Raw genomic sequence first — 27,455 nt, 5'->3', positions numbered from 1 at the left:
TGGAACTTCTGTTTAGGTCCTTTGTCAACTCCTCAGTGGGCAATTAAGTTTTTTCTCTTTGTAAGTTAGCAGAGTATTATAGATTTTAATAATAAAGCCTTTGTCTGATGTGTCATTGTTAATGATGTTTTCTCAGTCTGTGGTCTCTCTGATTATGCTCATGGCAAATTCTTTCGATGTACACAAGTGTTTTGTCTTCAGTATATCCCATTTGTCAATATGTGCCTCCTCTGTGTTTGTGTCCTTCCCTATTTCTGATAGCCTGTGTATTCTCTGAGTCAAAGTTCTCAGGTTTGTCCCAATTCCCTCGTGGATGGCCCTATTGTTTGGGGGGTTAACTCAAGGTCTGTGATTCACCTTGAGTTTATTCTTGTGCATGGAGTAAGGTAAGTGTTGTGCTTCATTTTTCTGCAGGTAGATGCCCATTTTTCCAGCACTACTTATTGAAGAGGGCATCCACTTCACATTTGATATTTTGGGGGCCCTTATCGTAGATCAGTTGTTTGTATGCTGATGATTTTATTTCTGGGTTTTCCGTCCTTTTCCATTGGTATGAGTGTCTATTGTTATACCAATATTATGCTGTTTTGGCCACTGTGGCTGTATAATATGTACTAAAGTCAGGTAGCGTAAGCCTTCCCACTTTGCCCTTCTTCTTGGGGAGTTCTCTGCTAATTCTGGGCTTCTTCCCTCATAGGAAGTTGGTAATCCGTTTTTCCAATTCTTTGAAGAAAGATGATGGTTTTTGTATCAGGATTGCATTGAGCTGATAGAGTGAGCAACAACTGTTTATTACCAGGGTTTCTTGAGGTGGTGGAACCAGGTGGAGTGAACAAACGAGACTCATTGAGCTGATGTGGTCAGACTCCTGGAAACCCTATGGAGGTTTTCCGAGGCTATAAGTAGTTACAGGAGTAGATTTCCGTATCGTTCTCCCTCAGAGCTAGCAGTCCATCCAGACACAGCAATGCCACCAGCACTCCGGGGAGTGGACAAAGAGTGGACTAAACACTGAGGAATAGGAGCTTTGAGATACTCAAAGCATGTTTTAAGAAATTATAAGACCATTTGCACGTGGAGGGCTATGCCCATGCCTTGGGAAGACCAGTGAAAGGCCTAAACTCACACTTTTGGCTGATCCTGGGCTTTGTCAAAACAAGAAATTAAGCTTAAGGCAGAATTGTAAACTGCCAGCTAGCACATTAAAGGTTTACCTCAAGACACACAAAAACTGTAAAGCTTATTGGTACAAGCAACTATCTGTCCAATCACTAGTAGACCAACGAGCAAGCCAAGTAGACACTGCAGGGAACACACATGACTAAGAATACAGACTTCACCCAATCATTCTAGGGGCATCACTAGCAGCAACATTGCCCACACCATGTACAATAACAACAGATAGCAACAAGTCCTTGGGAAGAAAAATCTAATTTCCAGAGTTGCCACATGATATTATTTAAAATGTCCAGTTTGTAACAGGAAACTATGAAAAATGCAAACATATAGGAAGATAGAACCCAGAGAGAGAAAAAGAAAGATAACAATCGATTGAAATTTTTTCTGAGAAAGCCTAAATGTTTGACTCTCTAAAAAAAGACTTTAGATAACTTGTTACTGGTATGCACTAAGCAATAAAGGAAACCGTATCTAAAGAAGTACTTAAAGAAAGTATGAGAGGAGGTGGGGGGGGGGGGAGTATGAGAAGGATGTGTCATCAATCAGAGAATATCAACAAGGAGCTAAAGTTAAAGTAGATAGAAGTTCTGGAATTTAAAAATAACTGATTTCACTGGTGAATTCTAGCAAACACCGACAAAAGAATTAGCATCAATTCTTCACAAAGCTCTTCCACAAATACACAAGATTATAACTGGTTTTATGAAGAGCAACATTAAACAAATATACAAATAAAAAAAGCCATCCCTAAAAAAGAAAACGTCAGACCCATATCATTTATAGATATAGTGTCAAAAATCCTCAAAAAAAAAAAACAACAAAACAACCACTGGGCCAATTGTTGGAGCCAGCTGACAGTCGAACAGCCCTGAAAGGGGGAGTGAGGATTAGGAAGAGAAGAGAGACAGAAAGTCTTGGGAGGGCAGCAGTCTGATGGACTGAAGCACCCGAGTTTATTCTACACACTCCTTATATCCATTCGGGGTGAATTATCTCATTGTTAAACAAGCATATTTGATACACATAGCAACTCTATCTTCTGCCAAGCCAGACATCCTTGAGAAAGTTAAACCACCTGTTTTTCCCAGACCTTGCATACTTTCTTGTTCTTGACAGTCTGTTCAAAACGTAGAGTCACAGAAGAAATCAGCAAACACTGACACATAGGTCATGAGACTTCTCAGCCATTTCAAGGCTGAGTCTTAATGGCCTTCAACAGCCAGTTGTGCCTCCCTAAAAGGTGTGTTGGAACATGGTCCCTCTGGATGTGATCCTGTGTGGAAACAGGGATTTCTGTGATGTTTGCGATACTGTAATCAATGTAGGATGTGTTTGAAATCTAATTGAACTATACAAATAATAGATTAGACAATGTTATAAATGAATAATGAAGAGGAGAGATACCACATGAGAATTCCCAAGAATCTAGGAATTCAAGGAAGAAATGAACACATCCAAGACTCTGATTTGGACTTTTAGCCTCTAGAACAGAGCAAAAATATACTGCTGTTCCTTAAACTACCACATATACTCGTGTTTAAGCCGAGTTTTTCAGCACATTTTTAATGCAATTTTTGTGGTAATACTAGTGCCTCAGGTGATATTTGGGTTGTCTTATACTTGAGTATTGAGTTAGTTAGTTTATTGTGCCAACCTGGCTGATAAACACGTGGGGTTAATTGAAGGGTGGAGGGATAAATGGCTCAGCGAACCTCGCCTTTCTAGTTCTCGGATCTCTTGCTTTCTGATGGTCGGACCAGGGTGTAGCTGCCTTAGCCAGTTCCCTGCGTCAGCTGGCAAGGCTGACTTCCTGCAAGACATCCCTGAGGAGAAGCCACATGGACCTACCCTGATGCAGCCCTGGGTGCTGGAGCAGTCATGTGGAGACCCCTGACAGCGCTGAGATGTTTACACATTCACTGACTCGCCTTTCCTCCTGCAGTCGTCATCATTGTGTCTGTTTTGTAAGATGGAGGGGGATTTTGTGGACTGGTGTTGGACGTATGGGTTAATGGGTTAATGTTGGACTTGTGGGCTTGGGCGGCACTGGGTTGGGATATTTTCTTTGATGCACACTTAACCTTTATATAAAACTCTCTCTTATACATGAGTTTCTGTGGATTTGTTTCTCTAATGTACCCAGACTGAAACAAGTACATACGAGACTTACTTGTGGTACTTGTGTCACAACAGCAACAGCTAAGACAACTAATGAAATCCAACAACATATGAAACACAATTATACAGCATTGCCAAGTAGAAAGATTTACCCCCTGGAATGAATGCAAACTTGCTTCAACCCATGAGAATCCATGTTACGTACTCTAACAATGGCACACTCAAACCCCCTCATGATTTTCTCAATGGACACAGAGAAAGGACTTGACAAAACACCAATGTCCTGCTTCATTAAGAATACTCAGCAAACCAGAAATAGAAGTGGATGTCCTCAATCTAGAAAAACAGGTATCTAAAACAAACAATCCACCATTAGCATCATAGTTCATGGTGAAAGATTTTGCTATATGATTAGGAACAAGATAATGATATGTCTGCTCTCACTACATCTAGAATTTTATCTAAAGCAGTAGCCAATGACAAGTATTAGGATCAGATCACAAAGGAAGAAATAGAACTGCCCTTATTTGCAGATAGCGTGATTGAGAACTCATTTTAAAAATTAGAACGAATAGGTGAGTTCAGCATGGATGCAGAATGCAAAATCAAAATGCACAAAATTTAATTTTATACTCTAGTGATGAATGATACAAAAGTAAAATTTAAACAATTTTAATAGTATCATCAAAGATTAAAATTATCTGGGAATAAATTTAACAAAAGAAATACATGACTTTTTACACTAAGAACAAAACATCACTGTCAAAAATTAAAAGCCTAATTTAATGGAAAGCCACCCAATGTTCATAGATTGGACGGCTTAATGACATTAAGATGGCAGTATTGGTTTTTTTATTCCTTTTAATTTTTTTTACTATCCTCATTTCTTTTTTTTAAACCATTTTATTAGGGGCTCATACAACTCTTATCATAATCCATACATACATCAATTGTGTAAAGCGCATTTGCACATTCATTGCCCTCATCATTCTCAAAACATTTGCTCTCTACCTAAGCCCCTGACATCAGGTCCTCATTTTCCCCAACCCTCCCTGCTCCCCACTCCCTCATGAAACCTTGATAATTCATAAATTATTATTTTGTCATATCTTGAACTATCTGACGTCTCCCTTCACCCACTTTTCTGTTGTCTGTCCCCCAGGGAGGAAGTTATATGTAGATCATTGTAATTGGTTCCCCCTTTCCAACCCACTCACTCTCCTCCCTCCCAGTATCGCCACTCACACCACTGGTCCTGAAGGGAACATCCGCCCTCGATTCCCTGTGTTTCGAGTTCCTATCTGTAGCAGTGTACATTCTCTGGTCTAGCCAGATTTGTAAGATAGAATTGGGATCATGATAGTGAGTGGTGGGGAGGAAGCATTTAGGAACTAGACAGGAGTAATGGTTCCCAGAGGGTAAGGGAAGAGAAGGGGGGTGGGGAAGGGGAGAATAGGGAGCTGATAGCATGATGACTGTATGACCCCACTCGATGGGATATCAAACAACAGAATTGTATGTGAATGGATATATTGGATTGTGTAATATATGGCACACCAAAAAATACTATTATAGGGGGGAAAAATGTTCCCAGGTGGGGAGGAAGGGGACAAAGGGGAGCTGATATCAAGGAGTTCAAGAAGAAAGAAAAATTTTTGAAACTGTGGTAGTAATTGTAAAATACCACTTGATGTGACTTAACTGTGGAGCGTTACGACATCTGTAAGAGCTTCCAGTAAAATGGTTAATGAAATATTTTTTAATTGGGAGGATTCACACTTATTTATTTCAAAATGTGCTACAAAGCAATAGTTATAAAGACAACATGGCATTAGCATTAAGAGAGAGGTGAATGGAATAAAATTGAGAATGTCATATTTGTGGTTAACTAACTTTTCACATGGGTCAAGGGAGTTCAATGAGGAAAAATGGTCTTTTCAACAAATGGTGCCGTGACAACTGGTTGTCCACATGATCAGTGACTGAAGCTGAACTGTTTCCTTATGTCATAAGCAAATTTTTATTCAAAAGATTAAATATCTAAGTGTAAGAGTTAAAACTATTAATTTCTGACAAGGAAACAAAGGAGTCCATTTTCTTGAGCGCACATCTACAAAATAACTGACTTATAACACTCACGAGTTTCACAGGAAGATTAAGAAACTGTTCCCAATGCAAGGAAATTAATGTGACTTGAAAACTAAATGCAATGTGTGATTCTGAATTGGATCTTTATTGCAGAGCAAACATTATTGGGACAATAATGGGCAAACACTTTAATGGCGATTCAGGAAGTTTAGATAATCTCAGATACATACTTCAGTCTTAAGTAGTAAGAATGTGACAGTAAGAATGTTTGGTTTGGTTCATCTTGGCTGTGGGTGTGTCACCAACATTGAATCATTAATGATGGCTCACAATTGTGTCCAGGCTGCATCCAAAATTTCTGCTCCCTGGTAGCTAATTTTCAAGGTCAAGATTGTGTGGGCAAATCTCCATAATTGATATAACTAGCATTTCTATAAGATTTTTAAATTCTTTAATTGTAGATAATCTTGAACTCCTGGATACCCATGATTTAGGCCATAACATAGTTTGAATTTAAAATGCATATTTTTAATATTTCAGCATTCATTTCAGGCTAGATTTGGTTTAGGATTTTTCTCACACTATTCAATATATCTTAAACTGAAAGCACTTAAGAAAAACGTTAAGCCTTGTGTTGCAATAATGTAAGACTCTATGGGCAAAATATTGAATGATGCAGAAAGCATTAAAATAAGATGAAAAGAATCCCCAGTTACTTATCTAAAATAATTAGTTGACATGTAACAATTTCAAGAGGTAGCACATGAGCAAGAATCAAAAGGTAACGAAGGAAGAAAGTATTAACCACTGAAAGTATTAACCAAAAAGAAGACTCCAGGAATTGATGTAATACCAACTACAATGTTTCAACAAACTGATGAAGCTCTGGAAACATTCATTCATCCAGGCCAAGAAATTTGGAAGACAGATAGTTGGCCAACTTACTGGAAGAGATCCATATTTGTACTCATTTCAAAGAAAGGTGACTCAACAGAATGTGTAAAATATAGAAAAATATTGTTACCACATGCAAGTAAAATTTTGCTGAAGATCATCCAACAATGGCTGCAGCAATACATTACCAGAGAGCTGCTAGAGGTTCAGGTCAGATTCAGATGGCATAAAACAAGGGATGTTGTGTTAGGCAGGGTTCTCTAGAGAAACAAAACCAAGGCACTTATGTGTGTGTGTATATATATACATATATTTATGGATAGGCTTATATATAGAGAAGGACTATAACAGCTAATTAGTCCACACAGCAGTACAGAGGACTCAGTTCAACCCACCTTTCTGGAACAGTTAATATACTGAAAGTCCTTCAATTCACAGAGGTGGCTTCGGTTCAAGGTCAAGGAAACAAACAATGGAATCTTCCCTCAGGCAAAACAGGCAGAGTCTGTCCGCAGGAAGCAGACAACAGACTGAGTCAGCAATAGGCAGCAACCGTCAGTAGCACAGGAGCTTAGTGAAGCAGGTCTGGATGGGATATTGAACACAAGCAATGCAAGGCAACAGGATCCACCAGTCTCAAGCTCTAGCGATGTGTGCACCAGCAGCATGGTGAAGTAGGTCTAGAAAGAGCCTCAAGCTCTAGCTACATAATCCATGATTGGCTTGGCTCACAGGTAGTGTAACACACAGGTTGAGGCAGAAATCTAGCTAAAGTAGCAGCACACTGGTCTGATCACCAGAGAGCAAGAGAGATAGGGGCAGGACTTGCAGAACCATTTATCTCTTGGCCCTCCAATCAGACTGCAACCTGATTAATCTATTGTTCCTATTGTGCAGGTTGGCACAATAAACCTATCATAGATGTTTGCTTGTGTTTCATTGACTATGCAAAACACTTGACTGTATGGATCACAACAAACTATGGATAGCCTTCAGAAGAATGAAAATTCCAGAACACTTCATTGTGTTTTTGTGGAAACTGTACATGGATCAGAGGCAGTTGTGGAAACAGAATAAATGTATACTGCATGGTTTAAAATCAGGAAAGGTATGCATCAGGGTGATATCTTCTCACCATACTTCTTCAATCTGCATGCTGACTGATATAGTTTACGTTTATTGTGCCAACCTGCCTGATAAACACATGTAATGTTAATTGAAGGGTGGAGAGATAAATGGCTCCGTGACCCTCACCTTTCTAGTTCTCCGGTTTCTTGCTTTGTGGTGTTTGGACCTGGGTGCAGCTGCCTTAGCCAGTTCCCTGCTTCAGCTGGCAAGGCTCACTTCCTGCAAGATATCCCTGAGGAGAAGCCACATGGACCTACCCCAGTGCAGCCCTGGGTGCTGGAGCAGCCGTGTGGAGAACCCTGCCAGCATTGAGATGCTTACATGTTCACTGATTTGGCTTTCCTCCTGCAGTAGGCATCATTGTGTCTGTTTTGTTAGATGGAGGAGGACTTTGTGGATTGGTGTCAGACCTATGGGTTAATGTTGGACTTACGGGCTTGGGAAGCACAAGGTTGGAATGTTTTTTTGATGTGCACTTACCCTTTATATAAAACTCTGTCTTATATACATATGAGTTTTTATGGATTTGTTTCTCTAAAGTACCCAGACTAACACACTGACAAATAATGAGAGAAACTGGATTATATGAAGAAGAATGCTTCTTCGGATTGGAGAGAAGAACCTGTGATATCCACATGAGACAGCCTTGCTGTCCCAAAGTGAGGAGGACTTGAAGCTCTTGCTAATGAAGATTATGGACTGTAGGCTTCAGTATAGATTACCACTCAATGTAAAGAAAATCCTCAATGGGACCAATAGATAACAGCATAAGAAATGGAGAAAGGACTGAAGTTGTCTAGGATTTCATCTTGCTTAGATTCACAATCAATACCCTTGGAAGCAGCAGTCAACGGATGGTACTGTGCAATGCATTAGGTAAACATGCTGCAGAAGTCCACTCTGAAGTTCTGAGAAGCAAGGATATTACTTTGAGGACAAGGTGGGTCTGACCCAAGTCATGGTCTTTTCCATTGCCTCCTATGCATGTGAAAGTTGGTGATTGAATAAGGAAGGCCAAAGGTGAATTGATGCATTCGCACTATGGTGTTGGTGAAGAATAGTGAATGTTCCATAGATTGCCCAAAGGACAAGCAGATGTGTCTTGGAAGAAGTACAGAATGCTCCTTAGAATCAAGGGTGTTCAGACTTCGTCTCACGTTCTTTGACCATGTTGGCAAGAGAGATCCGCCCTGGAGAAGGACATTATGCTTGGTAAAATGGAGGGGCAGTGACAGAGGGAAGGCTTTGGATGAGGTGGGTTGGCACAATGGTTGCCCCAATGGGGTCAAACATAAGAGCAATTGTGAGGTTGGCAAAGACCAAGCAGTGTTGTATCCTGGACTGGGCAGTGTTTCCTTTATAGGACCACTGTGACCCAGAACCAGTTCGATGTACCTGACAACATTCAGTATATTTCCTTATATAATTATTTTAAAGATAAAGAGACACATTTATATCAAATGGTTTTGTTCTAATCAAGTTAGCACAAACTATAAGAGGTACCTATTCAAACCATTAGCCATCCTGTCCCTTAAAATTTCCTAAAAAAATTCCCCTGGGGTCTTAAAGGCTTGAAGGTGAACAAGCGGCCATCTAGCTCAGAAGCAATAAAGCCCACATGGAAGAAGCACACCAGCTGGTGCAATCACGAGGTGCCAAAGGGACCGGGTATAAGGCATCATGCAAAAAACAAAAAAAAAGAATATGTATATATATACCTTAGTGAATGAAGGGGGAAGTGCAGAGTGGAGACCCAAGGCCCATTTGTCGGCCACTGGAGATCCCCTCATAGAGGGGTTTAGGAGAAGAGATGGGTCAATCAGGATACGATGTAGTACCGATGAAGAACACAGCTTTCCCCCAGATTCTGGATGCTTCCTCCCCACAACTACCATGATCCGAATTCTACCTTGCAGGACTGGATAGGGCAGAGGGTGTACACTGGTGCATATAGGAGCTGGAGGCACAGGGAATCCAGGGTGGATGATACCTTCAGGACCAGGGGTGTGAGGGGTGATGCTGGGAGAGTGGAGGGTGAGTGGGTTGGAAAGGGGGAACCGATTACAAGGATCTACATGTGATCTCCTCCCTGGGAGATGGACGGCAGAGAAGGGGGGTGGGGAAGGGAGACTCCAGATAGGGCAAGATATGACAAAATAGCGATGTATAAATTACAAAGGGCACATGAGGGAGGGGGGAGTGAGGATGGAGGGGAAAAAAAAGAGGACCTGATGCAAAGGGCTTAAGTGGAGAGCAAATGCTTTGAAAATGATTAGGGCAAAGAATGTATGGGTGTGCTTTATACAATTGATGTATGTATATGTATGGATTGGGATAAGAGTTGTATGAGCCCCTAATAAAATGTAAAAAAAAAATTCCCTGCTAGACTCTAGGCCTTCTACAAAGTCAGAGAGCCCGGGCTGCACAATGCTTAAAGCACTCAGCTGCTCAACAAAACGTCAGTGTTCCAAGGTCATCCGTTTCTCTGACGTGGCTCTGATTTGGAGAAAAATGTGGCAGTCTGCTCCCTTAGAGGCTGCAGCTTTGGAGCCTGGAACAGCTCAACCCCACAGCTCACCTGCAGGGTCCCTGTGGGTCAGAATCAACCTGCTTGCACTGGGTAGGGTTTTTGTTTTGAGGGGGCTTTGTGGATAGAAAACAGAAACAAGCCACGATGCACAGAACCACTTATGTACACCTGCTATTGGTGGGAAGGGAAGGGGGCGGCAGAAGCAGGTGGAACAGAAGGGGATGGAAGGGAAGAATGGGAGGTAGCAGTAAAATAATCCAGCTCTGGTCACCACCATGCATTCTAGAGTAGTTGGGTAGGTATATCCCTGGGTGGGTAAGTGACTGACAACTAGCTGAAAAGGCTACTGGCTGAGACAGACCCCAGATTTGGTGATCTGCTTCTGAAAGCTCACAGCTCTGAACCTCTATGGAGTGGTTGTGCTCTGCACGCATGGGTTCCCATGAGTTGGAATCAGCAGGGGAAAACTAACAATGGGGTAATGTACAAGGGGGTACTGGGCAGAGTGGCCCTTTCATAGTATGCTTTTTTCTCCACTAGCAACTCGCTCTGAGTTAGTGCACCCAATAATGTCACCTGGGAAGTTTCTCTCTGGTCACAATGCATTTTTTTGTAAAAGCAGTTTCACTTGAAACTCGGGCTTTTGTGATGGCCAATTTAAGAGGACAGTGTGTGGCTGTGAAAGTTTGTTTCCGGCTCAGGAAAAATACCGCAGAAATGGTTGTGCTGTTGAACCCAGCTTACAAGGACGCTGGGCGAAACTCAGATGTATGAGTGGTTTTCTCGTTTCAGAAAGGGTGAAATGTCGATTGAGGACACACCTCATTCTGGCCATCTGTCAACTTCCCAAAGAGACAAAAACGTTGATTCATAGTGCATTTAGAGTTTGGTTCCACCAGGTCAGACTGTTCATCAAGCTTTCTATTTAGAGGTTCTGAAAAGATTCTGTTACAGTTTGTGACCAAAATAGCCTGATTCGTGGCAGATGGGGCTGGTTTGGCCACCATGACAATGCACCAGCTCACGCAGACGTCTCAGGGCACCAGTTTGGGGCACAAAAGAGCATGCCTGTCTTATGCCACACACCTTGCGACTTCTCCTTGTTTTCATGAATGCAGAGGGACATGAAAGGACAGCGATTTGACGACATAGAAGAGATGAAGAAAAAAATGAGGGAGGTGCTGTCAGCCATCCAAACAGATGAGTTTGAAAAATGTTTCCAAGAATGGAATTGCAGATTTCACAAATGTATTCAGTGTGATGGAGAGTACTTGCAAGGAGATAGGTTGTTTTGTTGTTTGTTTTTTTAATTAAATACATAGCTATGGGGATGGGAAAATCCGTTTGGGGGAGGAGGATACCACCTCATATATTGGAAACCCCATATGGAATGAGACACATTCTATGCCCATTAAAGAACTTTGAGCTTTTGGGGTAGAATGAGAAATAAATTTAAGTGTATACTAGTAAAAAACAAAAAAACCTAACCCCATTTCCCTCAAGTCAATTCTGACTCATAATAACACTGTAAGACAGAGTAGTTCTCTAGGGTTTCCAAAGGTGCGCTCTGCAGAAGCAGACGTCCCCACCGGTCCCGCACAAAGCTGTCAGGGTGTTCAAACTGACAGCATAGTGATTAGCAGCTAAGTACGTAAGCACAGCGACACCAGGGCTCCTGTTTTAATAGGTTCTGCAAAATAAGTCAAATATAAACTACTATATAAACTAAATTTAAAATGGAAACTCATTGTCACTAATTGGGTCCCAACTCAAAGCGAACCTACAGAGGGGTCAGAAATGTTCAATCTTTATAGGAGCAGGCCGCTTCATCTTTTGCCCAGAGAGCAGCTAGGGGTGGGTTTGAAGCGCCAACCTGTGGGGTTTGCCGCCCAATGGTTACTCATTAGTGCCAAAGAGGAGGAAAAATTGCTGCCTCACAGGCATGAGTCTTGAACGAGAAGTTGCTGTGTAAATAATGAGCTAGCTTGCAAACCATTGAGTCGCACCGTTTGCACGTCTGTGGGAAGCGCATCGGCAGGCAAACCAATTAAGCGGGCCTGCAGTAGATAGACTTTAATGAAAGAAAAACACAAAGCACAGGACAAAAGCGAACATCAACTACATGAATTGCATACGTTCACCGTGCTTATTCCACCTGCATGTTGAGCAAATACCCCGCGAAGCTGGCTAACTAAAGAGAAGTCCGGCATCAGGATCGGAGGAAGGCTCAGTAACAACTGGACATATGTGGATGGCACAGCCTTGCAGACTGAGGGCCAAGAGAACTTGAAGAGTGGTGAAGATCGCAGCCTACAAGATTCAGAACGAATTGCACTTCAACATAAAGAAAAGGAAACATTCTTACAACTGGACCAATAAGCAATACTGTGATAAATGAAGAAAATACTGAAGTGGCCAACGATTTAATTTTTCTTTGATTCACCATCAATACCCAGGGAATGGACGGTAAAGAAAATAATTACACGAGGTAAATCTGCTGCAAAAGATCTCTTTAACACAATGATCTACATAGAACCTCCTCCCAGGGTGGTGGACAACAGAAAAGTGGAGGAAGGGAAACATTGGTCAGCGTAAGACATGAAAAAAATAATAATTTATAAATAAGCAAGGGTTCATGAGGGAGGCGGGCAGAATGAGAAGCTGATATCAAGGGCTCAAATAGAAAGAAAATGTTTTGAAAATGACGATGGCAACAAATGTATAAATGTGCTTGACACAATGGATGGAGCGATGGATTGTGATAAGAATTGTATAAGCTCCCAATAAAATGATTTTTTTTTAAATGCAAAATAAATGGACCAGCATACCATAATCTTATGAAAAGCAAACTACTTCCCTGCTATGTAATCTCTAATAATTCTATCACATGACTTCGCTGTAGCTTAAGCGTCCTTGACTACTGCCACCGCGGTGGAAGATTTTCGATGATGTCGTGGTGCCTTTTGATCAATTTAAATATTTTTACCTTCCTCCCTTGAATCCCTGTGGCTTCTTAAATGACATGAAATCCCTTTAAAAAATATTCATGTCATTGTCTCTTGTTAGGAAACTAATAAACTGTCTTTATGTGTGTGAAAAATGTAAAATAAATAAAATATTTTAAAAAGACCTCTTTAAGGTGTTCAAAGGCAAAGATGTCACTTTGAAGATTAAGATGGGTTTGAACCGCTGCCCTTATGGTTTGGTTACCAGCTCAATGCACAGCCTTCACTTTGGACGTGTTATCAGGAGAGACCAGTCCTTAGAGAAGGACATCATACTTGGTCCAATTGGAGGGCAGTGAGAAGGAGAAACACTTTCTGTGAGATGGATTAGCACATGGTTCCAACAATGGGCACCGACCTAACAGCAATTTTGAGGATGGCGCAGGGCTGGGCAGTTCTGTTTGTACGGCGGCTCTGAGTTGGAAGAGACTGGATGACATCTCACAGCGGAGGGCCATGGGAAGCTACGGGTGCTGCTAGCAGAGTGACAGGGTCAACTTTCTCCCAACACCATCTGCTAAGTGAGAAGGGAGGGTCTGACCCCTGCGCAAGGTGAGGATTGCTCACTTTCCCTAGCTCCATGATCAAACATGAGCTGCACGCCTCCTGCCTCATTCACTGCCAACGAGCTTATTCTGACTCATGATGACCCTATAGGGCCGGGTGGAACTGCCCCTGTGGGTTTCCAAGACTAAGGAAGTAGAAAGCCTCATCTTTCTCCCTTGAAGTGGCTGGTGGTTTAGAACAACTGACCTTGTGGTTAGCAGTCCAGTGTGTTCCTAGTATGCCACCAGAGCTCCGCCTGCCTAGTCTCATAAATATAGCATCCCTGTCATTTTCCATTATTTATCTGGCCCTTTATAAACAAAAGGAAGGGCTCAGATGCCATTTTAATTTAGGGTTGTTAACTTACCAGAGAACTTCCCTAAGGAAAGGAGAGGGAGGGCAGCTGGATCTTTCTTCTTGCACATGGTCCAAAAGAATGTGGAATCGCCAAGCTGATGTTTTCCTAAATATCCATTAGGAGAACACAAAAATCCCACGAGATTTCTGTCTTCGCATAGATTCCAACTCCTCGAGGTACATGGCTGATCGAAAACTGGATCATGCAGAAGTGCCCTCTGGAACAAGTTGACAAGATAACTGGCTGGTCTGGGGGTGGAATTGTCCTGCATCACCAGCAGCTGGACACCCAGTAAAATGGTATAAAGAGAATCCAGAGCCTTCTTGGGACACTAGCAGTGGGTCAAGCAGGTTCTTAGCTTTCCCAACCACCTGGCTAGAAATCACCTCAAATTACAAGCGACACACTTGTCTGTAATCTGCTAGTCTTGTTCTGAGCTCTTTTTTTTTTTAGAGAACTGACCAACTCATTTCTGTTTCAGGCAACCCAAGCCTTACCTTCTGGACATGCAGGGGAAGTACAGTCGTGGCTCTCTTGCCTGGCACTTGGGTGATTATGAGAACACCAATAAAAGGAATTCCAAGAGGGCTGTTCTTCTGAGGCAGAGTAAGGCATCATCCGCACGAGCTGCCATGCCGCCTGTGCTCCCGCAGCTGCCACCAAAGGAACAGGTAAAAGCATTTGCTTTCGGAATTACCACTGGGAAAAACGAACGTGAATTAGAGAACATTCTTGTGGTGGAGTGAAATTTATTTTTTTAAATAATTTCATTGGGGGCTCTTACAACTCATCACAATCCATACATCCATCCATTCATTGTGTCAAGCATGTTTGTACATTTGCTGCCCTCATCATTCCCAAAACATTTGCTTTCTACTTGAGCCCTTGGTATCAGTTCCTCATTTTTTCTCCTACCTCCCCGCTCTCCCATCCCTCATAAACCCTTGATAATTTATAAATTATTATTATTTTGTCATATCTTACACCATCTGACGTCTCCCTTCACCCACTTCTCTGCTGTTTGCCACCCAGGGAGGAGGTTATATGTAGATCCTTGTAATCGGTTCCCCCTTACTCCCTCACCTTCCCTCCACTCTCCCAGTATCGTCACTCTCACCAATGGTCTTTCAGGGTTCATCTGTCCTGGGTTCCCTGTGTTTTCCGTTTCTATTTGTACCAGTGTACATCCTCTAGTCCAGTCAAATTTGTAAGGTAGAATTGGGATCATGATAGTGAGGAGGGAGGAAGCATTCAAGAACTAGAGGAAAATTGTATGTTTCATCATTGCTACACAGCATCCTGACTGGCTCATTTCCTCCCCACAGCCCTTCTGCAAGGGGATGTCCAATTTTCCACAGATGTGCCCTGAGTCCCCACTCATTTACAATGCTATGATTTTCTTTTTAATCTTTAATACCTGATACCTGATCCGTTCGATGCCTTGTGATCTCACAGGCTGGTGTGCTTCTTCCATGTGGGCTTTGTTGTTTCTCAGATGGCTCCTTGTTTATCTTCCAGCCTTTAGGACCCCAGATTCTATATCTTTTGACAGCCGGGCACCATCAGCTTTCTTCACAGCATTTGCTTATGGACTCACTTTGTCTTCAGTGATCGTGTTGGGGTAGGCTGGTGTGCTTCTTCCATATGGACTTTGTTGTTTCTTAGCTACGTGGCCGCCTGTTTATCTTCAAGCCTTTAAGACCCCAGATGCTGTGTCTTTTGATAGCCAGGCACCTTTCTGCACCACTTTTGTTTATGCACCCACTTTGTCCTCAGTGATCAAGTCAGGACAGGCTGGTTTGCTTCCTCCATGTGGGTTTTGTTGTTTCTCAGCTAGATGGCTGCATATTTATCTTCAGGCCTTTAAGACTTCCGATGATATATCCTTTGGTAGCTGGGCACCATCAGCTTTCTTCACCACATCTGCTTGTGCACCCATTGTCTTCAGCGATCATGCAAGGAAGGTGAGCATCTCAGACTGCTGAATTGTTAGAACAATTGTTGAGAGTACTTGAGCAGGGGCCCACTGTCCATCTGTTTCCTTAATACTAAACCTATAAATATATGTACATAGATCTATTTCCCCCTCGTCGTATATAAATATATTTACATCTGTATATGCCTGTATTTAGATCTCTATAATGGCCCTTTGCCTACTAGTTCTTTCCTCTAGCTCTTTGTACTTTCCTCTTGTCCCACTATCATGGTTCTTCTCCCTAAGCCTCTATAACTCCCACCAAATGGCTGGGTGTGACTACACAAACAGGGCATGTGTAAGAGAGAGCCTTTGTCACCAACCCCTTGATTATAAGGATGTACCATCTTTGAAGCAAAAACAAAAAGAGAAACCCGGGGACATGGAAAGAGCACCTTCAGGATCTCTGTCTAATGTGGCAAAGGCCACCAAGACCCGATGCATCAGCGTTGGTGCCCTGGAGACTCACTGGGGGTCCTCTCCCCACCTGGACCGAGACTACCGAACTGCAGAACTAGCAACAGGTGGGCTGCTTTCGTGGCCCATGGATCTGGGTCTGACAGGCCGAGAACTGGACCAAGAGACTTGACTGGTGGCTGAAGAGACAAATGACTGCATCCTTACTACACAGGCTCAGTAAACACTGAGCCTGACTTGTGGTAAACTATTGACTTATCTAATAAATCCCTTAATTGGGGTATTATCTGTGCGTTCTCTGCAGCCATACCAAACCATTCTCAATGCCAGCATAACTGCAGAGCGGTATGGGAGCAACAGTTTGTGTCCCAGGAGGTAACAAAGGACGGAGAGCAGAGATGGGTCTGATTCCCATCTTGTGACACTGGGGAGGCCAGAGGAGGTCAGATTTAGCTTGTTATTGTTAAATCGTAATCACAGTTTTATTGCTCCTTCTAACCTGTGAAAACATTTTCAGGCTATAATCCATTTTCGTAGTTAATCCACAAGATGAGAGACCCGGACTCATGGGGACCCCTTGTGAGTCAGGGGAGTGGCTGAGTTTCTGGAACTTGATGGCCAGTCTGTTCTCCCAAAGAGCCTCCGTGTGAATTCTAACCTCTTCCCTTTGGGTTAGCCGCGGCGTGTTAACCACTGCCTGACCGGAGCTCCACATGGAAACGTCAACTCACTGTCCACAAATTGATGCCAGTTCACAGCAACAGGGGAGGGAGAACTGCGCCTGAGAGTTACGGAGACCGGAACTCCTTATGCCAATACAAAGCCTTTCTCCTGAGGAGTGGCCAGTGGTTTTGAACTGCTGATCTTGTCATTAGCAGCCCAATGTGTAATGACCATGCCACTGGAGCTGGAGACTTCATATAATTAGTAAAAGCTAAACTCCAAATCATTGCTGTCAGGTTCTCTACCAGAGACCCTAGATAAAGCTCTGAGATGAAATCTCTCTGGAAGCAGAGTCTCAACATCCTTCCAGAGAGCAAGCACCTAGTGGGTTGATTGCTGACCTCGTGGTTAGCCACCTACCGTTCGTTGCGCAGAGTCACCAGGTATTGTCCTCCATTTGTTAGCTAGAGCAAGCAAGAAGTGGGAGTGGTGCTGTACTTCGAAGGTCTTCTTCATCACCTGGTCTAACCTGCACAGAACAGTCGTCTCTCTCTTTTCCTCAAAGCTGACAACATCCCCAGTGTGTGAAGTGAAGGTAGACTTGGGACCTCTCTGAAGACCTTCTTCTTCGACTGATGAGCAGGGTAAACATAGACCAATTCAAATGCTCTGGTCCCCCTGCTTTCTTGGACCATCAGTGGGATCTTAAACAAGTTCTGCAATTTCTGGGTGGATTTTCAGAAGGAAAATGGGGATCGCTGTATCTGTATTCTGTCTGTCTGTATCTGTACTCTGTAGAGTTACGGCTGAGGTTCATGTGCCTTGCATTTTGTAATCCAGTATCCCAAAACTGAGCATAACAAATGTCAGTTATCAAGAAAACAAACAAATAAAAAAATGCATCGCCATCGAGTCCGTTCCAATTCACAGTGATCCTACATAGTGTAGTGGCTAAGTGTGGACTGCTAAACTACAAGGTAAGCAGTTTGAAACCACTAGCCCCTCCTAGGGAGAAAGACTCGGCTTTCTACTCCTGTAAAGAGGTACAGACCTCATGAATGAATTATTGAATTGTATGATATGTGGATTATGGAAAGGGTTTTTTTGGTTCGTTTTTAGAGCTGCAGTGTTGGAAGCCCACAGGGATGGTTGTATCCTGTCCTATGTTGGAATTCTAGAAAAAGGGAGCCAGAACTTGGATACATTCAGAGACTCCTGTTCTGTACATGTAGAGGGATTCTGCTAGGTCCATGGAAGGATCGTGCCAACTCAGTAAAATATTGCTTAGTTTCTGTCGCCAGAAATCGGACTCATCAACTATTAAGCATGTCTATTTGGATCATAGTGAGTTGTAGTAGTTCTGAGTGAGTTGCAGTAGTTCCGAGTGAGTTGTAGTAGTTCCGAGTGAGCTGCAGTAGTTCTGAGTGAGCTGCAGTAGTTCTGAGTGAGCTGTAGTAGTTCTGAGTGAGCTGTAGTAGTTCTGAGTGAGCTGCAGTAGTTCTGAGTGAGTTGCAGTAGTTCCGAGTGAGCTGTAGTAGTTCTGAGTTAGCTGTAGTAGTTCTGAGTGAGTTGCAGTAGTTCTGAGTGAGCTGTAGTAGTTCTGAGTGAGCTGTAGTAGTTCTGAGTGAGCTGTAGTAGTTCTGAGTGAGCTGTAGTAGTTCTGAGTGAGTTGCAGTAGTTCTGAGTGAGCTGCAGTAGTTCTGAGTTGCAGTAGTTCTTAGTGAGTTGCAGTAGTTCTGAGTGAGCTGCAGTAGTTCTGAGTTGCAGTAGTTCTGAGTGAGTTGCAGTAGTTCTGAGTGAGCTGCAGTAGTTCTGAGTGAGTTGCAGTAGTTCTGAGTGAGTTGTAGTAGTTCTGAGTGAGCTGTAGTAGTTCTGAGTGAGCTGCAGTAGTTCTGAGTGAGTTGTAGTAGTTCTGAGTGAGCTGTAGTAGTTCTGAGTGAGTTGCAGTAGTTCTGAGTGAGTTGTAGTTCTGAGTGAGCTGTAGTAGTTCTGAGTGAGTTGTAGTAGTTCTGAGTGAGCTGTAGTAGTTCTGAGTGAGCTGTAGTAGTTCTGAGTGAGCTGTAGTAGTTCTGAGTGAGCTGTAGTAGTTCCGAGTGAGTTGCAGTAGTTCTGAGTGAGTTGCAGTAGTTCTGAGTGAGCTGCAGTAGTTCTGAGTGAGTTGCAGTAGTTCTGAGTGAGCTGTAGTAGTTCTGAGTGAGCTGCAGTAGTTCTGAGTGAGTTGCAGTAGTTCTGATTGAGCTGTAGTAGTTCTGAGTGAGCTGTAGTAGTTCTGAGTGAGCTGCAGTAGTTCTGAGTGAGTTGTAGTAGTTCTGAGTGAGCTGTAGTAGTTCTGAGTGAGTTGCAGTAGTTCTGAGTGAGTTGTAGTTCTGAGTGAGCTGTAGTAGTTCTGAGTGAGCTGTAGTAGTTCTGAGTGAGCTGTAGTAGTTCTGAGTGAGCTGCAGTAGTTCTGAGTGAGTTGTAGTAGTTCTGAGTGAGTTGCAGTAGTTCTGAGTGAGTTGTAGTTCTGAGTGAGCTGTAGTAGTTCTGAGTGAGTTGTAGTAGTTCTGAGTGAGCTGTAGTAGTTCTGAGTGAGCTGCAGTAGTTCTGAGTGAGTTGCAGTAGTTCTGAGCGAGCTGCAGTAGTTCTGAGTGAGTTGCAGTAGTTCTGATTGAGCTGTAGTAGTTCTGAGTGAGCTGCAGTTGTTCTGAGTGAGTTGTAGTAGTTCTGAGTGAGGGGGCTCTGTCTGATAGTTAGTGACCCATGCTCAGCAGAATGAAACCCGGCCTGATCCTGTGCTAGCCTCACAGCTGTTGGGACAGTCGTGGTCATCCTTCAATTAATATTTGCAGGCTTAGGATTACATCACAATGCTTCCAAGAGTGCAATTTATAATATTGAAGAGTAGGTACTATTTATATATATAACTTTACCCCAAGCACTCTTACATATAGTTTTGGAGACCCATGGGGAAAACTTCTAGTTTCTTCTATTTCCCCAAATTTCTCTAATTTTTTAAAATTTCAAAATAAGAAGGGGTAACCCCCAAAATGGGAGAAAAAAATCTGTACTGGGAGGAGCTTTCATAGTATGCATTTTTTCCCAGTAAGTGAGCATCAAGCAACTTGCTCTGAGTTAGTGAACCCAGTAGTGTCACCTGGGAAGATTCTCTCTGGTCAAAAGGAATTTTTTTCATAAAAGCAATTCCGTTCAAACTTTGTTTTTTTGTGATGGTCGATTTAAGAGAGCAGTGTGCGGCTATGAAATTTTTTTTCCTGCTTGGGAAAAATGCTGCAGAAACTGTTGTGATGTTGAACACAGTTTACAAGGATAGCGCTATGGGAAAAACTCAAGTACATTAGTGGTTTTCCTCATTCAAAAGAGGTGAAATGTTGATTGACAACAAACCTCATTATGGACGTGTGTCAATATTCAGAATGGTCAAAAATGCCAACAAAATTCATGCAGCTGTGCTTGAAGACTGACAACGGACCATTGAAGAGATGGGGAAGTTATCTGGACTATCTTGGAGTTCAGTTCAGCTATTTTTAATGGATTTGCAAAATTTGTGCCTTGGGATCTGACTGACCATGAAAAAGAGCATCAAGTGGAAACATGCCATGCTTTGAAAGAACAGCTCCAAAGTGTCTCTCTTGCCCCACATACCTTATTCACATGACCTCAATCCTGACAACTGTTTGTTTCCGCGAATGCCTATGGACATAAAAGGACAGATTTAATGACATAGAAGAGGTGAAATAAAAAATGAGGGAGGTGCTGTCTGCCATACGAGTTTGAGAAATGTTGCCAAGAATGGTATAGCAGATTTGACAAATGTATTCAAGATAGTGGACAGTACTTTGAGGTGATAAGGTGGTTTTATAAAATAAAATTCAAATACATAGCTTTGGGGAAAAAAAAACTTTTTTTTGGGGGGGGGTACCGCCTTTGTATCTCAAATTCTGTCTTCTATCTGCCTTCTTCTACTTTCTATGATTTTTGATAATGGTTTTCCTGAAATGTGCATGCAAACACATACTTTAGACATCATCTGTTTCCTATTTTTCTGCAAGTAACCTTACTGACCTCCTTCAGTTCAAGACAGGAACATTACCCTCAGTGAGTGGTACATTCTCTCATCCCTCTACTCACATTAACGCCAAGAACAGAAATTCTCCAATTTAGTCCAGACAGTTACTATGATCACAGGGGGTTCACATTTACATAAGTGGAGGACTGGGTTCGGAGCAAAAGGAAGACCCTGAAGGAAATGATTAGCCCAGTGGCTACTACAGTGGACTCCAACAGTGTCATTCTGAGGAAGGCACCGGGAGGGCCTGGTTAGTCATCGTGAGGTGGAACTAAGTGGCCCCTTACAACCAGACTCTGGGAGGGACACGTGGATTTGAGATTCAGCACCTTTACCAGGAGGGACAGCCAGAATGCTCATTAGAGGAAAAGATTTCAAGTCCTCGGGACATCATGCTTGTTAGTGAAATGGCAGTGAAGAAGAGGAAGACCTTCGATGAGAAAGACTGCCACAGTGGCTGCAACCATGAACTCAAACGCAGCCATTGTGAGGATAACGCTGGCCAGGCAGTTCCCATCTGCTGAGTTGGAAGCGACTTGACGGACCTGACACCTAACACCAGGCGTGCAGCAAAGACACACGCAGTGGTTGCTTTGGGAAGGCGCTACGGTAGTCACAAGGTAGTAGAGGTTTTCTTTTTCTTTAAGCAAAAGGGAAGAAATTTATTGGAGCCCATACGGGAAACCCTAGGGGGGCCCAGCATACTCTACTGTGTAGGCATGCCCAGCAAAGAGTCATACCATTCACTGTACCCCCATGCCCCAGAGGGACTTGAGTCAAGCCCAAAAGCCCCAGGACTGGCTGGGGATGGGGACGTAGTTTTCACAGAGTTGAATTTTGAACTACAAACAGGACGGAGTTGGGACAGAGGAGAGGGGGAGAGGAAGGGCAGCCCTGGACGGTAACGATATTCCAGTGCCTTTGGGAACGTGCACATTGTCAGTGTCTGGATAGTAGAGGGCAAAGGGGCCTTATCTGGCGAGGACTGCAGAATAATTGGCTGGGTTATTGGCGTACCTTGTGCTATGAACTTGAATTGTACTGGCAACACTCTCAAACAGCAGTGATGGGGGTGGTCTTTTAGAAAGACCGAACTGCTAAGGCACTGAGCCATCTCGTGGGGGCATTGAGTCACGCAGTTAGGAAAGGTCGACAGTTTGAAACAGGGCAGAGAGAGGCAGGATGCAAGTAGGTGCAACAGCTCGGAATGCTGCGGCTTCTGGTTATGGAGACTTGTAAGGGCAAGGGAGGTATACAGCGAGAGCTTGCAGGTTGTCGTGAGAGGTCAGGGGTAGAAGCCAGGTAGCGGTGGGAAGAGCACATAGAGGATGCAAGGAAAAGAAAAACTAGGATGTCTTTGGAAATCCTAGTCAAGGAAAGGAGAGAGACTTTAGATCAACAGAAAGGTGGCGGTGGGTCACAAACTGTAGGGATCCATCACGGTTGAGTGGGGGGTTGGTTTTTAAAAATTCTTCTTTGCAACACGTCTTTTGGAGATGATGGGACGCTTGTCTGGCCCACAGGAGATGACTCTGAAGTCTATTGCTATGTCATGTTCAGAGCCCTGGCTTGAAAGCTCACTTCCTGTAACTTGGCGTGAGGATGTTGTGACTGACGAACTCCACTTCGCAGACACCGTCTCTTGTTGGACTGGTCTCTTCGTTCAGGACAAAACGTCTTTGGTCTTTCCTTGTGGTGCTCACAGAACCACGCTCACGTTTCCCAGTGAGGGCCTCCTGCTTCTGGAATCCTAGAGCTGAAAAGCATTTTACTCATCTACCGGCCCCTTCCGACCCACGGCGTTCTGAAGGTCAGTTTATCAGAATGCAAACTCAAGGACCAGAGTGTTGTTCTTGCTCCAAATCTATGATATATATGAAATTTATAAGCTGTCAACATAATGCCTTACGGGTACTCTAGTAATCAATGATAAGAAGGTATTTAAATCTGTAAATGCTGGAGCACAGCATTTTAGGGGACACCGTGGAGTTGGCAGATGCTTGTATCTGCTTGCAGCATCTCCAGGAACGGGACAGCTACCAGACTGGAGCTTTGAATACCTTGAGCACCGTGGCTGTTGGCAAAGGAGCTTCTCCAAATTTAGTCAATTCTTGCTAAATTCATGGAGGTCACTGTTTCTTGCGAAAATTCTGGAGCTTACAAAGTAAACTCTTTCCTCAGTTGAAGCAATAATTGCATTCTTAGAAAGTTCAGCATATTCTAAAAATACAATGTATCATTATGCAAACATAACTTCTGGGCTCAGATCATTATAAATGGGCTTTTCAACCACACGCCTCTCCAGCAGGATGTGGAACCCCTTCTATTCTGTGGAACTGACTCACATGTTGCCCGAGCTCTCGCCCTGTATCGCCCCCAACAGGGACTCACTGCCCTCCCCCATCATCATGCCAGTCGACACTGCCCACACTTCCTGGAAACCTCTGTTGAAAACCCGACATGTGTACTCCACTTGTTTCACATGAATCTCTGGAAGTGTGACCCCCACATTTGCTGATGTGTAAAGAACAATTCATAGGCAACACAAAACAAATGTTCAAGGTAAATTCAAAAGGTTTATTGCACCAAATGCCACAGAGAAATGGATCAGAATAATCTATGGATAAGTTCTTTAAATTTCCACACACTGACATTGCTATCTATTTAACTGATCTAAAATATAAAGTCCTATCAATTTGTCTTGCAGGAGCTTCAGTAACAACACATCCCCAGAATATTCCCATTAAAAAAAAAAAGAAGCAACTTCAATGTATGCATGTTGCAATCTTGCTTCCAAGACTAAATGAAATGGTTCAACAAAATTTGACATTTTAAAATTAACATTCAGGGTGGGCTCTTGATTTAGGCAAAAATTATGTTCAAATATCTGCCACCCTAAAAAAAGACTAAAACAAAAACTCGAATGGTTCACACTGACCAAGAAAAGCTACAGATTTTCAATTTAATGGTGAAATGATGAACAAAATATTCTGAAAAAAGTACGTATTAGCGAAAAATTCCAGAACTTTAAAAAGAATTTTGGGGTCACTTTATGGGCTTTACTTTTACATACAATCCACTCTGAAGTGACCAACCTAAAAAGCTACTACATTTTTATAAATTCTTAAGACCAAAATTATAAGAGGCCAAACATCGGTTTAGTATCATTTAGCAAGTGGGATTTCCCTCCCTTGAAAACGTTAATTTTGAAAAGCAGGGTAAGTTTAAAAAGTTGTGTGGTGTAAACAACGGTTCCATGGATGGGAAAGAGTATAGTTACTTTCATTAAAAAACAGCACATGTCAGAAAAATGGATTGAAGCCTGTACAAAAAGCTATTTAACACTGATAAAAATAAAGGACTTTGGGATTATGCACAAGTGTGGAAGCTACAACTTAAGTTTTCATTGTCGTGTTTAAACATACACAATTACCTTTACATTCAGGTCACTTGCCAATTCATTAGAAACTGCAACATGCTAGAAAGAGGTCCATCACAGTAACAGTGACACACTTCTGTCATGCCTCACTGGCTTGCTTTGAAAAGCAAGATGCTACAAAAATTACACTCAACAGGTAAGACGCAAAAGTTGAAGAGACCCGGAAAGGTGGAATCCTGTCAACTGAGGTAGTTTTCTTTATTATTTATTTGTTTTATTTTCTTCTGTGGTGGACATTTCCGTCTTCAGCTAAGACAGAAATGAAGTCACTGGGTGGGACGCAACGTGCGTGTGAGTGGGTGTATCCCAACACAATTCCAGCATCTATTTTTCCCTCTTGGTCACTTTTGGAGAGAGGTTGAATTTAGGAAAAAATTTTAAGGTTTCTACAGAGAGATTCTTAATAGAGCAACATTCTTGGTCTGTTTTTGGAGGCAACAGAGATGAGGGACTAAGCACTAGCTGGAATTCTGAGCATCACTTGTGACCCTCATGTCTCACCGGTAGTTTTCCAAGAGACATTTCTCCAAGAGTGTGTTTTGCATTATGATGTTAGGTCAAGTCTCAATAAGTTCACTAGGTTCTTATTATAATTTATCTGACTTTATATAGAGTTAATGTCTAGGAAATCTTAAAGGTGGTGAATGATGAAAGTGCCCAAAGTCTGTAAACAAAGCAAGGGAACCAGAAAATAGGGGGATGCTTTTAAGGTACACATGCAGACGTGCCATCGGCTGTTACAATTCCTTCACACGCGAAGGAAGAAACAACGAGGAGCTGAGCTGAGTCACAGAAGTGCTTCACTCTCTGTCTGCAAACGCCAATGACATGGAATTAGAGAATTTAAAACACCTAACTCAAAGTGTTAGGCTCATGGAACGATTTAACGGAATGGAAAACCTCAACTTTATAAAAACCCCTGACAAGAACAGTATAGATCATAGGGGCCTTGCAGCATTTACACCGAACCTCCGAGAGAGGGGGGAGAAAGGCCGTACAGATAGCGCTGACCTATCTGTAAGAAATAACCCGTCCATTTCCCCCCTCGGGACTGCTGGTCTACTTGGTCCAACAATAACATACATCCGTAAAGAATAAAAGGGACACATCAATGTAACTTGTCTTCGGGATCAAGATTTTCCCACATACACACTCTAACACCTTAAGAGGGCGGGTAGGTGATGGTCTGAGGTGCGATGGACTAAATGGAAAGGCCTGGAATTCATCGAGCATGGAACAGTGAAAGGGGTCTGCTTATAATTAACTGCACTCCAGTCTGCAAGGGGAGAACAGTATTTTTCACTTGGCTAGATGTAAATCCTTATTTCTAAATGATTTTTTTAAAGTTTTTAATTGTAGTCCGCATGTCAGCACACAGTCTTTCTCATGGGCAGTAAACTAAGTTAAACTTCTCTTATGTTAACAGAAAATTAAAATATGCACTTAAAAAATAAATGAACGCTTCAAATTAATAAATAATGTCTCAGTGTGGCAGGTTTTGTGTGGTAGGAAAGCGACCTGCTAGAAACGTTTTTGTTTTGTCTTAAAGTAAGAATTTCAAGGCACAAAGATGATCATGTAAAACTTGAGCTCAGAGTGGACCGTGTGTAAGTGTTCAAACTGATCACTTTCATTTGTCACCCTGAATGCTTGTGGGGTTCATTTCCTGGACAGCTGTGCCTTTTAAATAAGAGCCAGATGCTTGAGCCATCATAGGAAGAACGGGGCTCCTGCTGCATTTACCAGGAGAAACCCCGTTGCAGACATAGCTTTGGTGAACCGGCTGTCTTCAAAAGGCTGTGGAAAGCTCGAAAGTACCAGGATAAAACATACATATCACGCACTCTGCTCGCTCCTACAAACTACATCGTTATCCTGGGATTGAGATGCTATCCTGACTCAGGTGTACTGGTGAGACCCAAGCCATCCCTCCCCGCAGACTGCATCTGCGACATAAACGCCAGGAGAAAGGAGAACGGTCAGTTTCTGTAAAGCCCTTTCAACTGTCAAGTTCTGTGCCCACAGTAACACCTCCAGCCACCAGAACTACAGATGGCGGCACAGGGGCCCTGGCTCATGCGGAAACCCTTTCCTACTGGAGTGGTGTGTCTGTTTCTCTTGCTGCTCTAAAGCTGCCCAACGTGTGAACAAGTCCACGTCACTTGCCCTTATCCTGACCAAACAGCACAGGGCCATCTCTAACTGCTGCCTAGCATCGCCTGTAGTGCTGCTTTTGCCCCTAGCAGAAAAGCCACCCTACTGATTCCCGGGTAACAAAGGGCCTATGGCAGGGGGCCTCACACTTTTAAAGAGGGGCCCAGTTCACTGTCCCTCAGACCATCGGAGGGCCAGACTATAGTTTAAAAAAAAACCTTGAACAAATTCCTATGCACACTGGACGAGTCGGCTAGGCTTGACAGGCAGCGGTGGGCCAGATAAATGTCCTCGGCGGGCCGCATGTGGCCCGCGGGCTGTAGTTTGAGGACCCCTGACCTAAGGTTTGTGTGAAAAACAGACATGTTGTTATGCCAAGTAAACCTAACATCTTCCAAAGGAAGCGTCGCCCGAAAGCAGAAATACAAAAGGGAAAAACCCTAAAGAACAACAGACAACACACGGAACAACGGCTTCTGCTTGCTCTTCTGTCCCTGACATCACCAAGAGCTTCGTTCTTTCTCCTTCCGCCGAGTCTGATGTTTCTTCTTCAGGGAAGAGCTGTCCTGAGCTTTATAAGAGTATCTGAGCCACATACGGAGAATGCGTAGTGGCAATAGCAGTCAACAAAGGCAGGTCGTTAGATTCGATCCTGGATATTGAAATAAGAAAAGAATGATTACTTTCGAGTGGCAGGGCTTTAAAAGGTACTATTATATTTAGATGCCAAGCTAGGCTGCTACATAATTGCTTCAAACTGATGAAAAGAGGTAAATAGGTGTAAACACGATAAAGCGCTCTTCACAAGTAAAACCTTCCAGCGGAGGCTGCCCAGGAGGCACCGAGAGGTGCAGGGTGCTGTGCTGCGCAAAGTGGCTCAGCGCGTCCATGTGCG

At 43.0% G+C, this 27,455-nt stretch overlaps 2 protein-coding genes across 3 annotated transcripts in view; one reads left to right on the top strand and one right to left on the bottom strand.

Moving 5' to 3' along the window:
• Positions 1-14,592, top strand: part of SPMIP2 (sperm microtubule inner protein 2) — a 103,614-nt gene extending 89,022 nt beyond the window's left edge. The window contains exon 4 of the mRNA XM_075544692.1: positions 14,328-14,592. Coding sequence (XP_075400807.1) covers positions 14,328-14,592 — 265 coding nt within the window. The remainder of the gene's footprint in view (positions 1-14,327) is intronic.
• An 8,931-nt stretch (positions 14,593-23,523) lies between these two features.
• The window catches only part of FNIP2 (folliculin interacting protein 2), a 152,344-nt gene continuing 148,412 nt past the window's right edge, over positions 23,524-27,455 (bottom strand). For both annotated transcript variants that reach the window (XM_075543641.1, XM_075543642.1), the window contains one exon: positions 23,524-27,212. In XM_075543641.1, the coding sequence (XP_075399756.1) occupies positions 27,134-27,212 (79 nt within the window). In that variant the 3' untranslated portion in view covers positions 23,524-27,133. The remainder of the gene's footprint in view (positions 27,213-27,455) is intronic.

Source organism: Tenrec ecaudatus, chromosome 3 (genome assembly GCF_050624435.1).
Source record: "Tenrec ecaudatus isolate mTenEca1 chromosome 3, mTenEca1.hap1, whole genome shotgun sequence".
NCBI classification, from domain to species: Eukaryota; Metazoa; Chordata; class Mammalia; order Afrosoricida; family Tenrecidae; genus Tenrec; species Tenrec ecaudatus.
This window is presented reverse-complemented; position numbering and strand designations above follow the sequence as displayed.